Below are 15,771 nucleotides of genomic sequence, written 5' to 3' on the forward strand. Positions count from 1 at the left end.
CTGTTCAAGCTACAGTATTTCACATGAACATATTCTAAAATATTTAATAATTCACTTCGTGCAAACACAGTGAACTTCTATTATCTGTAACAGGATCACACAAAAGTGGCATTTGAGGCTTCAATACAATCTTTTCTTGATCTAAAACAAAAAAAAGTAGTGGTATGGCAGCTGAGGTTTTACAAGGTTTATGAAGTGATGTGAGAATAACTTCATAGATCTAACAGTTAATCCCTGACTCCTGTCATTCCGGTTCCTGTTAGAACCTTTGCAATCTTGCAGTGTTTTGTGCTTTTCTGTATTTTCTGAGTGACTTCTTGAACATTTTTTCCTACGTTGTTCATAGTGCTGCATTTTGCTTTATGTTCTCATGACATCTTAACTTTGCTGGTTGTTTGTGAGGACAGAGATGAAAACAAGTTTATTGTCTTAAAGCAACTGAATTAGACCAAACTGGCTTTGTCATATGTCTTAATCTTCACAATTTGCTTGGTGGTTTGGCGGACCAGATCGGAGCCTTTTGCGGACTCTTTTCGGCCCATGGGCCTTACATTTTACAATCCTGCTTTATTTGGCACAAAAAATTGCAAGAAATTTAAATATTGAGAAGCTATAAAATCAACTGAATAAACTATCAGTCATTTTTCCAAACAATGAGTCTTTATATGAGGATTTTTAGAGACACGCAGGCTCCATACAGTGAGAGCTGTGATCAATAATTCAAACACCCACCTCTTTGGTCTCTGTGTCCTCCTTCCAGCACAAAATAAGAAAGCAAATATTTAAAGCAGAAAACATGAATTTTTTCCCGGACTAAACTACAGAGGAACGAGAAAATAAATATCTAAATGTGAGGAAGAACAAGATAAAGGATTTCAGCAAAACGACAAGGGAGAGAGACGCTCTGAATAGGTTCAGTTTGAAAACAGGGACCTTCACATACAGGGAGGACGCCACTCAGAGCCCACCAACCTGCTTCTCTTTGTCTTTCTTTTCAGCCTGCAAGGATACACAACATGACAAACACATCCACATACAGGAAACACACACACTCACACACACAAAACTGCATTTCTTATTTATAAAGGTACTTGAAATGCAATTAAAGTTATCTGCAGAATTGGGAACAACAATGAGTTTAAGCTAAAGAAGAAATAATGAATGGAAATATAGTTTCTAAGTTATTTTCTGTTGTTTTACTCATTTGTGATGGCTCATTTCTTTAAAAATATGTCTTTTTAAGTGTCTATTTATTCATGTATGATTGTCAGGTTTTTTTTTTTCAATGAAAAATGAAATTATTTATCTTTATCAATGAAATAAACCCCTCAACATCTGATGTATTTTCAAAGGTTTCACATTATTCAAGATATCTAAGCTTTCATGAGATATTTCTGCCATTGTGGGCTCAACTTGCATGATGCTGGTAAAACAGAAGGCTGGAGATGAGTTCATCATCAGGTTTTTTTCTTTTTTTAATAGAATATTTTCTGAAATACCTATTTGTCCTACCATTTTTTTATAGATTCATCTCCTGTTTTAGCCTCTGACTGGCTCCCGGCTGTGCCTCACCAGTAGACCTGGTACGTCCAGATGCACTGATTCTCCGGTTTGGATATTCTAACAGGTTAAAAACACTCTCTGACATTTGCAGAACCCGAGGTGTTATTGTGGTACACGCAGGATTTAGACCTCCACACTGAGCTGGCGTGAATAGTATCACTAGCAGGAGTTTGTCCACTTTAGCAGCATTAAGATAATTAGCAGCAACATGCAGACAGCTGACCCCGCGGGGACGGCGGTGAAGAGAGCGCCGGCTTTCCTGAGAATCGCTGCTATAATTACATGCTCCTCGTGCTCCTGAAGGAGCTACAGAGACAGAGTTCAAAAGCAAATCCTGCAGGCTTGTGGAGCCTTGGTGGCTCATAATTGGACCTCAGACCTGTGCTGTAACAACTCACTGATGAGAAACACACTTCGTGTCGGCACAGATGAGGTCAAATACGTCTGTCTGTCAGACGCTCGCTTTCGCCCCGGAATCGTTTTTGGACGGCTTTTGTTCAGAGGACTTTGTTTTTGTGTTTCTAAATATGATCACAGTAAATATTTTAGGAACCTTTGTGCAATCCTGCACTGCTCGGTGACTTCAGCTCCGTCTGAAGTCTCACCCTGATTCCTCAACAATATGAAATACTGTCTTCAATTACACTTTATGAAGTATCCCAAAGCTAATAACCACACAGCCACTGACAGAGCCTTTTACTTTATCAATATAAAAACTCTTTTGTCTTTATACTACAGTACACTTTTACACTTAAACCTTATTAAACCATTGGGAGCATTTAATAGCATTGGTCAAATGTCAGAATCAACAACTAGTTTCTAAAAACTAACCTTTTCCTTCTTGGACTCAGACTAGAAAAGCATGAAAACAAACAGAAATGACAACATAAATGTGAAATCAAAGAATAAAGATAAATGTTTTGGCATGGTGAGTCAAATTCAGTTTTTTGTTGCTCACCTTCTCCTTGTCAATCTTCGGAGTGAAAAGGAATGAAAGAAAAAAACATCAAATTAAGACAAAATCATGATAAAATAATTGTTGGAGGGAAAATGAATGAATGTCACAGAACGCGTGAATACACCTCATGAAACAGTCACACAGAAGAAAATACACCAAGGTCTAATGGAGTGATTGAGATGTGGTGTCAGAAGGAGAGGAGAGGGTAGAAATGAAATATTTCAGAGATCAACATCCTCACGCAACAAACCACCAAACTGGTTGACAGTGAAAAAAAAAAAGCAGTCACTGCCATATAAGAGCCCCGCTGGTCAAACTCATTCATGCATTTGAGACTTACACTTGACTATTATGAATTTTCTTTGGCCTGATCTCACAGTAACTTTTTGAAAACCAGCAGTAAGGCTCATACAATTACTGTGTTAAAGTTAGAGTACAATTCAACACTGTTGTTTTAAAAAAAAAAAAAACTCTCCTGGCCTGACCGCATCATAAATTTAAAAACTGTTCGTCCATAATTATTATCACAGGACACCACCTTTAGAAGCGCTGCTTCACAAGTTTGCTATTATTGAGCTCTTTTCATGTGTAGCCAGCTCCCATGTTCACTTGGAGAGGTTGATACAGCCTCTGCTCTTACGGTTAGGCTTCACACATTCATATTTGACAGTTTCAGGGTGAAGTTCGCTCATCTTGGACTGTTTTCTTAGTTCTACTGCTGTAGGTTTAGAAATGCTGGAAAACCTTATCCAGTTGTCACTCCTCTTCTCGCTCCACATATTCATACACAACCATTCATCTGCAGGGATTTCAGACTGCGATGAAGGTTTCTGATCTGCTATATGATTATTATGTTCTTTTATTTTCTCTGCTTGTTATCTGCTCCCTCAGAGATGGGCTTTTCTGGAGATTTATGGCAGATACTTTATTAATCCCGAATAAAATTCAAGTATTCAGCCGCCCACATGCAGACAACAAAATATGTTTTCAACATCTTCTCTCTCCGTCAAACCTTAATAGATGTATTAATATATGAATGAAAGGCTGCAGGAAGACAGCGAGACACTCCTGATGTGTTGGAGCAGGGGGTGGGACCACCAAGGACCTCAGGGAGAACCAGTCAACACAATGCGGGTAAAAATGAGCGAATCTGTCGTCCCAGCATGAGGACGTGTTTCACAATGAGATCAAACCTTCTCCTGCTCCTCCTCACTGTCATCATAAGACGAGGATTCATCCTACAGGAGGACAGACGGGGAACAGCCGCGTTCAGCCAGACATCGACTCAAAAACCCAACCAAATGCTGAACATTCATCAATGTGTCAATAATGTTTTCAGGCACCGCTGTGTTTTGGTGCCTTTTCACTGAAGAGAAAGAACATGCTGCTGAAGATTTACAAATATCCTGATTCCCCCTCCAGCAGATTTCCAGTTCTCACAGATTCATAACACCCAGTGCTTCCCCTCAGCACTGTTTTTAGGTAGAAACTACTCTGCAGTGCCAAGAATTGACAATCACTCAGTTTTCATTAAAAGGCAAACAGAGGAATACAGCCCAGGTAGCACCTTAGAGTTAATCTATTTTCCAATCTTTTTACGAGTACCAAACATCTAAATCAGCCCAAAGAGGACCTTTTGTGCTTATTTTAATCTTTGTTCATGATCTAAAAACTCCTTTAACTAGAGTAGCCTTCTGTCATTTCCCCATAAATACACATTTTTAAAGCTACCATTTCATGCAGCCCCCTAATCATTCATGTTTGAGCTCCAACTCTCCACATCTCCCCCATCTGAAGACCTAATCTCTTCTGATTTGCCTTTTTTGGGAGGCCTGTCTTTCAACAGTGCGAAGCCTTGTGACAGGCAGCACGGTGTGCTTGTGATTTAACATCGGCCTCACGTAATGCGATGCATGAAAAGCTGACGAAAAAAAAATGTTTGTCCAAACTGAATATTTACAGCAGTTGGCGTAGGCATTGTTTTAAAAGTACATTACATGTCGAGCATACGATCAGTGACGGCACCAAGAAACGTTTTCCACAACATCAGATCCAGTTTTCAAGAAAACTGTCAAAGAAAACTAAACTTTATGAACCAACAGAGAAAGATGTATGGGTCAAATAAGCACAAATCCCTAAAAAAACACAACACTTCTACACAGATTAGTCTAATGCAGGAACACAACACAACACAACACAACACAACACAACACAACACAACACAACAGGAGAAACCTTATTTCTAACACGGCCTCTCTAACCAACCTTCTCCTTCTCTTTGTTGTCAACCTACGAGTGTGAAGTTGGGACAAATGGACACAAAAGACACAACAGGAAGATCAGGACAACACAGTTAAAGCAACGTTTCTGACTATATTCCAGAACTAGTGGTGACTGATCATTTGACTATGGTAGATATATTTTAAATAAAGTGAAATATGTTGTTGTTCTTAAAAGGCTGAAGTTTTATTGTAGCTTCAGATCCACTTGGTGAGCAAACACCTGATGGTGAAGTAAAAACTAAGGCTGTGCTGAGAAGAAAATAAAAAACAACAACGACCTTAATGTCTTTCTACTTTGGGTTTCAGTTTGCATTGAACAGTTTCTCTTTGCCATGACTCGTTCTTCGCCCACAGGGAATCAGCTATAAGTAGAATATTTACCTCACAGTTGTACTTAAGGTACATTTCTCTCTGATCGGCCAAATATGTTGCATGAAAGCAAAGTGCACGATAATTCATTGCATACTGTGTATATTGTGCTGGTGGCAAATGGGACGATAATAACATTGTGATGTATTGTGCAGTCTGAGTAAAAACATCTATTAAGTGCATCAGATTGCTAGAAAAAACACATGAGTCTGAAGAAAAACACGACAAACAGACCTTGAAGAAGAGGCTTAAAGCATTCTCAGACACTGGAATCCACCTGGACCGCTTTTTGCATTCAGTAGGAATCAGAAGATTCTCTTTTATAAACATCATTTATCATTTAATCAAAATCGTCTCGAGAGGCGAGCGCCATGGAGGAAGCAAGGAAAGTTTGAAAGTTTGTTGAAAATTGGGAAGTGACTACGAACGAGTAGAATTTAAAAAATGGTTTTATACCTAATTATCCTATTACAGACACATTTAACACTCATAAATTTTACAAAACACACAGTTCAACAAATCGTCTGCGTTTCAGAGGAACAGTATTTAAGAGAACTCAGTCATGTAGTGAGTAAATCTGAGCTTGAATACACAAACATACATAAATCAAGACACCAAATGTGTGTAACTATTTATATAAATCAGTGCAGTTTATAATAAACTGAATTTGAAAGGGTGAAAGCAGAAATGTTGTCCTTTTCCTGTAACGTGATGACTGTTGTTGATACAGTTGTGCTGATGTGGGTGGAAGCTTCTTCCCCAGAGCAAAATAATAAATTCATGATGACCTTTTCCGCTCAACAATAAGCAGAAATAATTCATGGATGATAAAGTGAGACTTTTATTCATTGCAATATATAAAATTGATAAAGTACTGTAATTAAAACCACTCTCACTGCTACGTACTGCTTCAGGAAGTTGTGGTGGGGTTGATGTTTATTCCAGGGTCTCTGGATGTATTAACATTCTAGTGTTTGAACTGTGTGAAGAAAATCTCATAAATTAAAGAGTTTCAGGGGAATATAGAAATTTGGCAAAAGTGAAACCTGAATTACAGAATGGAAAATGTTTCATTTCCCTCATAGTGTAAAAAGAAGAGAATACGAGTATAAATCCTGTGAGATCGGATTTCATTCCAGCTGATGTAGCGATGTGTTTTATTTATAATTTTGTCACCCGCGATGACACTGATTTCCACCGTCTCTCGCTGTGATGCAGTTTTAACCGCTACGCCAGTCAGAAATATGCAGAATTAAAATGTATTCTCTGCCTCAGAAGCTCCAAGGAGCCACATCTGCAGCTGTCCCACCACTGTGATGAAGTTTATCTGTCAAAGCGCTCGGATTCCAGACCCAAACCGACCGGCTTCCCTCTGACTCCCCCCACAGTCGCTCCACAGCCCCACTGTCTCAAGAAGCCATTTAGCGTCGGCTAAACACAACATTTTACAAGCTATCAGTTTCACTTATCTGGCAGCACACTGTCTCGCCTATTAGGCTCTGGCCAGAGGAGGGAGCCTGCGTTAAATGAATTCAGACAGCGTGGGGCGGCTTTATGGAGAATCTGGCTTCCAGTCCATGGAGGGATTCATTCCACTGTGATTAGGGAGCAGCAGATGGGACACTGAGGGGGGCTAAAGATCCACAACGGGTTTAAAAGAGAGAAATAAAGTCTGATCGGGGACAATTTATGCTTATATTTACAGTTTTTAGCAAAGAAAGTGGAAGCTTTTTCTGATTCGGTCATCGTGTTATCGCTGTAGTCTGACGCCCGTGAACACGGCAACTAGAAATGCATTTTCCATTAGATGCCTTTCTTTGAAAACACCAAGTTAGTGAGGAAACAACTGCTAGTTCGACTAGTTAAGCTGCAATACACAAACAATACTGTAAGAATTTAAGATGTAATGAAGCCAGTAACAGCGGTACTTTTCATGTGATTTAGGATTCCCCGGTGACACCCTGACGGCCGCTCAAGCGGAGCTAAAGGGCCACATATGGCCCCCGAGCCTTATGGTGGCCACGCAGGCCTTGCTTACCTCCGATCCCTCCGAGTCTGAGCAGCCAGACTGGCGTTTTGACAAGAACGAAGCAAAGAGAAAACGGGGTCAAATGAGACAAAACAAAAAAAAAAATCATCATCAGAAAGAAAAGCAGACAATGAGAGACCGTGACCTGGAAAACCTCTCTCACCTTGGACGCTTCAGACTGGCGGTGAGAAACATCAGCGAGCAAGAGAACCAAACAGAAAGTTTTTAGACAGTAATGACAAAATAAATTAGTAAAACAAAACAAAAAAGCCCCAAAAGACAAAGTTTTTGCTGGCTTGTCCTACCCACCATATTATCCTGCCCTTCGTTGTCAGAGATGGGCTGGTGAGGGCGAAAAAAATTATATGATAAAACGAAGAACAAACAAAAAACAAAGGATGTTATGAACAAGAAACAGATATAAAAAAATATCAATACATGATCAAACCTTGCCGCTACCCATTGTTATTGTGGAAGCATAAAGCAACATGGTCATTATTGATCCTAATTTACAATCTTATAGATGAAAGACTTATTTGAAAAGCTGCTGGGGTTTGCCCCTCTGCTATTTTCATAAAACCGTGAACTTGACTGAATCAGAATGGATCCACGGTGTTTGTTCTCCGCTGTGGGTTGCTGATCAGTGAATATGTGTACAAACAAGTGTTTTTATGCTATTTTACACCCTTTTTTTTTATTAATTCTATTGTTAAATAGTTTGCCAGTTGCAATAAACTTCAGAGAATTTTGTTCCAGTCCAGCTGTTTTGGGGGCTGAAGAACAGTGCATGTGATGTGTGAACTTCGTGTTGTCGATAAAATGAATGGAGTTGGCCTCCGCAGAGCAGCCGAGCTTATCCGTTACTCGATCAACACAATGGGCTCCACTGCTGACACTGGTGTTCAGCACAGAAACACTCCATCTCCTGTCATATTGCTTCAATAAGAGTCTATATTTTTTCTCAGTTTATAAAGTGAGAGTGTTTGTCTTTACAAGAACATTAACCACTGCAGTGAGACGGTAATGAAATTCAACGAAGCCGTTCACTCGATATTTAAAACCACGATGGAATCCTGAGGCACCCACCTCTTCATCGCACTCATCGGGCTCCTCCTCATTCTCAAGCTTTAGGAGAAAAAAAGCAGCAGCTTCTTCAGTTTTACACCAACAACACCAAGTGGATGTCTAACTGCGTCTCAGGGAAAGACGAGGAAAAGTAATTCTCAGCTATTTTTAAGCACAGCACTGGAGGGAGGAAGAGGGACAACTTCTCTCTGACTGAACGAGGGAAAACAGAGCAGCTCAGACGTACCCTCTCCTCCTCAGCAGTGAACTGAAAAGAAAAAGACACACGATGAGTTTCCAGCGGAAATAAGCTGCTCCCCGCAGAGCTGTCAGCTTGTTTTATGGCATTTGTTCAGAAACGAGCTAATCTTTATTTACTGGTTTTACTAACATAAATACGTTATAAATATGAACATTTCTGTGAAGGAAAACGCGAAGACAACGCATTTTTAATTGAAAAGTTTCGTGACGTAAACGGATGCCTCCAGGTAAAAGCAGATTACAGCCTGTAAAGTCCAGCAGAGGTCAAACACAGACAGACAAGCACAAGATTTTCATCTGTACGAAAGTTTTAGAAACATCAGCCTCTTTTCACTCTCTCATATCTGATAACTTTTTGTCACATACTCAGACCAAAAGCTTCACGAGAAAGCGAACCATTATTATTCTCATCAGAAATTTGCCACATCATGGCAGCAGCAATTAAGAGAATTTAAGGGAATGTTTCCAAAGCAACTAGATAAAAAAAAAATAATAATAATAATTTCATTAATTTAGTTCAGCATTTTATAATTCTACTGAAAGTGCAGTTAAAAGGAAGTTATTATTTTACTGCCGGACGGCCACTCTTAAATACCAATTACAGCCGTGATAAAGGAGTGCGGTGGTCTCAAAGTGTGGTCAGGCCGGTCGATGGGGCGCTGATGTCTTGAGGTAAAAAGGTTATTGTAAAGAGATCGAGATTGAGCTGAACCAGGTAAAATCAGAGAAGACATTCCTGTTTAGTTTAGACGTCCATAGTCCCATACGTCACACTCACAGGTTGTGTAACCTGTGCGTGTTGCACAACAAAAGCTTAGAGGACACTGTGTGAGCAGCTTGCAGCATTTTGCTAACTCCCAAATAAGCTTTGGGCACATTTATGCATGAAGAAGCAAATTGTATTGTAACTATAACCTTAATAATCCAGCAGTGGCCTCTCCAGGTGGTCAACAGGTGGATACGGTATTTTGAATGTATTGAAATCATAAACAAAATCACTCTGAATTCCCTTTTCATTTGAAAACCTGACCAAAAACCTCTATGAATAATAAAAAGTGAAATCACTTGGAACCAAGAATGTGCACAGACCTTCCACTTTATAAAGAGGAAAAGCACACCTGTGTAAAATGTAATAAAGTCTTAACACACAGCTGTTTTTTTAATGTGCTCCTGTTTAATACTGTCTGTAATGATCGCTCCAGTCAGCCTTTAGTCTGCTCCCACTGAGGAAAACTCCTCTCCCAGTACGTGTTAAATAAATTCTCTGGGCTCAATCACTTACATGTTTTGCTTCTGAAGTGCTAAATATACACTGGTGTGACAGAATGATAACAGCCAGTTGGATTGAATTTAATCACTTCAGGATCCAGTGCTGTGATGAGCATCAACAGTCAAAGACGATCAGGCGCTCAGATCCTTCACGGATAATAAATCCACATCAGTGAACTGTCTCTCTGGCCGGGTACAACAGTTCACCTCCTCCAACTCCTCAAACCCATATGAACTTCCATATTTCGTTCACACACGCTAATGCTCACCTGTTTTGCCCCCATCGACTCGAACATCTTCTCCAGGAGAACCCTCATCTGCTGGATGTTGTTCATCAGCACGCAGGGCTGGAGGAAGACGGACGAGCGAGGAAACAGGTGAATTCAGAGCAGACACAAATCGACAGAAGCAAAAGAAAACCCTGGCAGCGGCAGGAGGGATTAAACTGTGTGGTACTCACGATCTTCTCCTTCTCACAGTAGGAGGGGAAGCTCTTCACCAGCAGGGCGCAGTACTGCAGCAGCACTTTGGTGATGGTCTGCAGGGCGACACAACACGTGAAGGAACGTCTGGCCGAGTCCATGTTTTTATTCATGAAACATCCAGATGTTGAAGCATTTACATGGTTTGATACAAGCACTGAAGACACTTTGTTAGGAGTTGGTTTGGCTGACGGGGAGCTGGAACTGATGCTCAAGGGAACATGGCAAATTACAGAGACGTGTGCTGTTATGGTAAACCCTCCACTGCTGTTGTCAAACAACTGCTTGAGAGAAGGAAATCACCCTTACACACTTCTACTTAAATGCTCCTCATGAGAAAACATCACTGCAGCTTCAACCTTTTCCACTGAGTTCACCTAATGGCTACATATTCCTCATTTTTTGTCAGTAGTGTAAGTGCCATCTTTACATTCAGGGCACCTCGCCTGATATTTTTTCTGTACTGGGTGTAAGAAGTTTCTCTTTAGTTAGTTTAAAACACAGAACTGTCAATGTGGCATAATGTGGGTAGATTAAAGCAATACGAGCCTCAATGTCACGTCACAAAGTGCCAGCCAGCCTCAGTTTGTGTGCTTGAAAGCTGCTGGAAACAATGAAAACCTGAATTAAGTGAAAACACAAAAAGAAGATGTTTTGCTGGGATTTGCTGCAGTCGGAGCTGATGATAAGGTGATCGGTCCTGAGATTATTTACTAAAACCATGGAAAATATATGTGAAGAAATTCAATAAAAAGACTGCACTATGTATATATTTAGTTCAGGGGCCACATAAAGTTCAAACTCATCTTGAGTGGAACGTTCTGGTCAAAAAGAGACTTTTAAATATTGTGTCTCAGAGTAACCATAAAGAAAATGTCTACATTTCATGAAAATATACTACTGAAAATGCCAAAAATCTCATCATAAAACCAATTTTAATGAAACCCTGTGCTTCAAAATTGAGAGAAATGTCCAAAAAACTTTGCTGATAGCTGTCATATTATGCATGTTTTGACAAAGTGTATGTATGTATGTGTGTGTATGTGTGTATATATGTATGTGTATATGTGGATGCATGTATCAAATTATATGTATATATATATATATATATATATATATATATATATATTAGTGCTGTCAGTTTTAATCGCATTGATCGCAATTTAATCGTGATTAATTCATGGAGAACTGTCAACAATTAACTTTTTTAAAGTTGAGATTAATTGCAATGAAGAATCTAATTCTCATAAATCAGTCCCAATGTCAGGAAAAAACACTATTATCCTTTAGTTCTTTTCTTTGACCCAATTGGCAGACCTCAATGGATTAATCGCGATTAAAAGTGACAGCACTAATATATTTATATATATACATACATATATATCTTCCTATATAAAATTGTATAGAAAATTGGGGTGTTGGTATTCAAAAATGTATCTTCAGATGTTAAATTGTATATAAATTGAGGGTGACAGCAGTGTTACATTTTTCTACAACTATTTTTAAGTTTTGAAGAACATTTGCTGAAATGTCAGTCATACATATTTCACAAGTTGTGTCTTGAAGAAAAAAAGGGGGGGGGGTTTAAATAAGCTCGGCTTCTGCAGACTCACTTTTGAGCTGGAGCCGATCCATTCATTGTTTTTGGGGTTTTTTTCACTTCTTTCGTTGCTGTTTTTAGTTTCCTGGAAGTTGAAGTTTGTTTTGTTTGTTTTGTTTTTTTCTTCTTTTTCTTTGTCCGGCTCGAAATAAAGACATTCATTCATTCATTCATTCATTCAAAAAGTCACCCTGACAGCATCACTTTGCGGCTGATGCTAGTTAGCTAGCTTTCACTGCAGCATCACCGTTGTCTCAGCTCGGGTCTCAGCGTTGTGATGTGTTTAAAAAATCAATGGTCTCTTTAGAATTTGAACAGTTTTGTGGGGCTGGATTGACGGGACAGTTTTGGATCAAATATCTTATGTTTGACCTCCTGTGTAAACCAACAGCTTCTCAGTGGCCACGTTGACATGGGCCCCGTATAATCAGATTGTAGAGAAAAGCGGATTGTAAATGTGTCGTATAAACGCCCGAGTGGATCACTCGGAGCGGATTGTACGAGGTGCTGTACACCAATCGAAAATCTGCTCTGTATCACATATTTGTTCCACGAACGCATCCCCTCGTATGTAGTGACGTGATGACGTAAACATGAAGCAGGACAGACAAAATCAAGCAGAAGAACTCGACGGCGGTTGAGAAACACTTTTTATATAAAAACCTCGAGAGAAAGAAACACTGGAGAGGTGAGATGGTCGTAAATCACGCAACAGCAAGTTGTTCAAAGAGCTCTGTGGCAGACTACTAGCAGACCACCTGGCCGGTGTTATGGATTAACTGGCTCCCATGTTAACGAGTGACGAACCCTGTGTAAACACATGCTGGTAACAGCAGATGTTCAAATAAGACTCACAGAACACTCCAGGTGCTTTACACCGGGACGTGCCGGCGCCGCGGTACTCCGGCTGGGGAGCACTCACTCCTTGACCACCGTATCATGGAGATGTTGGAACATTTTTTGAGTGGATATCCAGCAGATAACAACTTTCTGCTCGGCGCTGAGGACTGCTGGCTGCAAAGCTAAAGGCCTGAAAGTTCCACGAGAGACTTTGTGAGCATGTCACAGGAGGCGTATAATCCGTTTGACGAGGATTCATTGTGGAACACTTTGTATGCCGTCCCTGTATACACGTGCGTTTAACATGATTGTTTTCAATCGGATTGAAAAAACACCCATGGAAACTGGGCCAGTCTTAGCATCTTGTATGCTATCACTTGCTAACTAGACACTCATGGTAGATAAAAACCATGACAAAAAGCTCAGTTTCCAGAAAGTGTCAGGTGAAGTGCTTAACCATGCCAAGCTGTAAGTCAGGAACCAAACAATAACCACATTTACCGAGAAACGGCGAATGTCAGGTTTGTTTACATTAAATCCTGTTCAGGGACTTTTGAATAAATCACTAACGCAACTCAAACTTGGACACAAATGTCAAAAAGTGCTGGGGTTAGTTGGCAGTGTCTGGCGGCTCACTGAGAGAGATCACTGCTTTCTGCTGAGTCGGCCGGACGTCACCGTCACGCATTAACCATGTGGCTGCAGTGTTTCCAGCAGCTGGTCCACTGGTCTCTCACGTCGGCAGGTCGCCTCAAATCCCAGATGAACGACGGGGGGCGGTTACTCGGATACAAACCACGAAAAAATGTGATGGCAGGGAAGAAACGGAAGCACACAGAGAGGGAAACCATGTAAAAATGCTGGGAGCTTGAGAGACGTGTGTGAGGTGGAGAGACAGAAGAGGACGAGACGAAAAGCAGGATTAACATGAGCTGAGTGGCAGCCAATGGAGAGCGGGTGGAGGGGAGGCGACGGAGAAATGGACGGCTCAGAGTGATGGCTTACATTAGCCATTCTTTATTTAATGAGTCCCATATCGATCCAGCCACATACACACACACACACACACACACGCGCTCCAGAGAAAGGTTTGCTTGATTTAATAGCCGCGCCTAAAAGCAACAGCCTTCATTTGCATTCGAAGAAAAGGAAGTCACATCAAAGCTTCTGCACTGTGTGATATGGCTGATTTACATTACACACAGAAAGAAACATGAACTTTGTGAGTCAGTGTGTGAGAGATAACGCTCGCAGTGAAGATCTCTGCAAGGACTGTGAGTTTCAGTTGGGGACAACTGAGAGATTTCAGTAGAACTGAGAGAAAACCAGAAATTTAGGCAGAACTTATCACGTATAATTATAAAATTCTTAGAGGCAGAGTTTTGAGCCGGAAAGTTTTTGTGTATATAGGAAGTAATGACTTTTACCACTGGGGAAAATTTTTTATTTCCCCCCTTCTTGTTCAGAATTTTCTTCTTTTTTCAGTGAGTACCACTGAATTCTGTCATGTCTTATGGTTGCTTTTCAATACTCCAGTGGGTTTCTTCGTTTCTTCTTCCAGGATCAGTTTTTTTTCTTGTAATTCTCAATAAGAAATCAAAATAAAAAGATACGAATGAATAGTAAACCTCCATGGGAAATATAACGTAATGATTCGGCAGATTCAGCTTTTTATTGTCAATAACAGTAACAGTAAATTCTCATTCTGCAATTAAAAAAATGTGGCATCCTTAAAGTTTGTCCCGACTGGCTGCTAATTGAAACAAGATACACAGTACATGCAAATATTATGTATACCAGAGGCACGCTTTCTACTCATCTGCCTTGTACTGACATATAACCCAGAGAAACAGATCTGAAGCCTCTTAAAACCTAAGAGTGGTGCATTTGTAGTTCATTGCAGCAGAACAAAGGGGAGAGCATTTATCTCTTAATGGGTCACTAATAAGAAGAAACACTACACGCGAGTCATGTCCGTCAGAAACATGCCGTCTGCTTCATTCGTGCAGTTGAGAGAGGAGCTGAAGGGTCATTGCTCTGTCTGATGTGAACCGATAGGGACGTTGCGCGGCTCACCTTGGCGAAGCGTCTGTTGTAGTGGGCCACCACGGTGGGGTCCGGGCAGTCCAGCTTCCTGATGATCTCAAAGCTCTGGTTGAGCTGAGTGAAGATGTCCACCACCGAGCTGGAGAACAGAGCGTGCTCGGACGTCTGCTGGAACTGCAGGAGGAAGGACGGTAAAACTTCAATGTCTTAATAGTGTACGGTAGATTCCAATCCGATCTTGAGTTTGCCGGATCAGGGAGTTGTATGGACATAAGAATGTTCTGGACAACTCTAAATTCTCTGCCAGCACAACTGAGTGGTTCAAAATACTGCAGCTCGAGTACTTGAAAGAAACATGTAACATATAATGCCTGTTTTAGCATCTTTACAGTGGTTTCATACATTCATACATCCCGGAATGCCTAAAAATCTTTAATAGCCTTTACAATCCACGAGTGAAGCTTTAATAAACGTTCCCATGAGAAAAGACCAGTGAAGCTGCTTTCAAGACGCTGCTCTCAGTCATGTTTCATTTCTTACGAAATCAGTTTAAAGAACTGATTCTATTGACAAACAGCTGGTTTTCTTTCTACTGTTTACACTTTCGGATGTCCTCTGCGGCGGATCAGTTTTGGGCTTTCTTAATTTCCTGCAGTTAAAACGTGACACTGGTTACATATCGTCTTCCCTCCATCCTCGACAGACGGTGATCTCTTCATGTGGTCAGATTTGGGGGCTTGTGAAGCTTTGTGTCTTTTCAGCAGCTCCCAGATTCTTTTTCACTTTCACATCAGTTTCTCAGGAATCTTCAGTTGTGTAAAACCTGTGCACCTGGCCGGCGGTACTCCTGAAGATCATTTTTAAAACCTACCTCATCTTTAAAAGGCACTATCACTTATGTTTTGTTGGCCTTTTTAAAATTATTTTTTAATGACTATTATTTTTCTTTGGAGTTTTTGCTTTGTTTGCTTCACTGTTTTACTGTTTTTTTTTTCTATTGCCTTCTC

General features: G+C 40.4%; 1 protein-coding gene across 2 annotated transcripts in view; it reads right to left on the reverse strand.

Annotated features, from left to right (window-relative positions):
* The window catches only part of LOC115397842 (protein unc-13 homolog B-like), a 169,046-nt gene that overhangs the window by 15,731 nt on the left and 137,544 nt on the right, over window positions 1–15,771 (reverse strand). For both annotated transcript variants that reach the window (XM_030104323.1, XM_030104322.1), the window contains 3 exons: window positions 14,795–14,938; window positions 10,257–10,334; window positions 10,066–10,143 (listed from right to left, as the gene is read on the reverse strand). In XM_030104323.1, coding sequence (XP_029960183.1) covers window positions 10,066–10,143; window positions 10,257–10,334; window positions 14,795–14,938 — 300 coding nt within the window. The remainder of the gene's footprint in view (window positions 1–10,065; window positions 10,144–10,256; window positions 10,335–14,794; window positions 14,939–15,771) is intronic.

This window comes from Salarias fasciatus, chromosome 12 (genome assembly GCF_902148845.1).
Source record: "Salarias fasciatus chromosome 12, fSalaFa1.1, whole genome shotgun sequence".
Lineage (NCBI taxonomy): Eukaryota > Metazoa > Chordata > Actinopteri > Blenniiformes > Blenniidae > Salarias > Salarias fasciatus.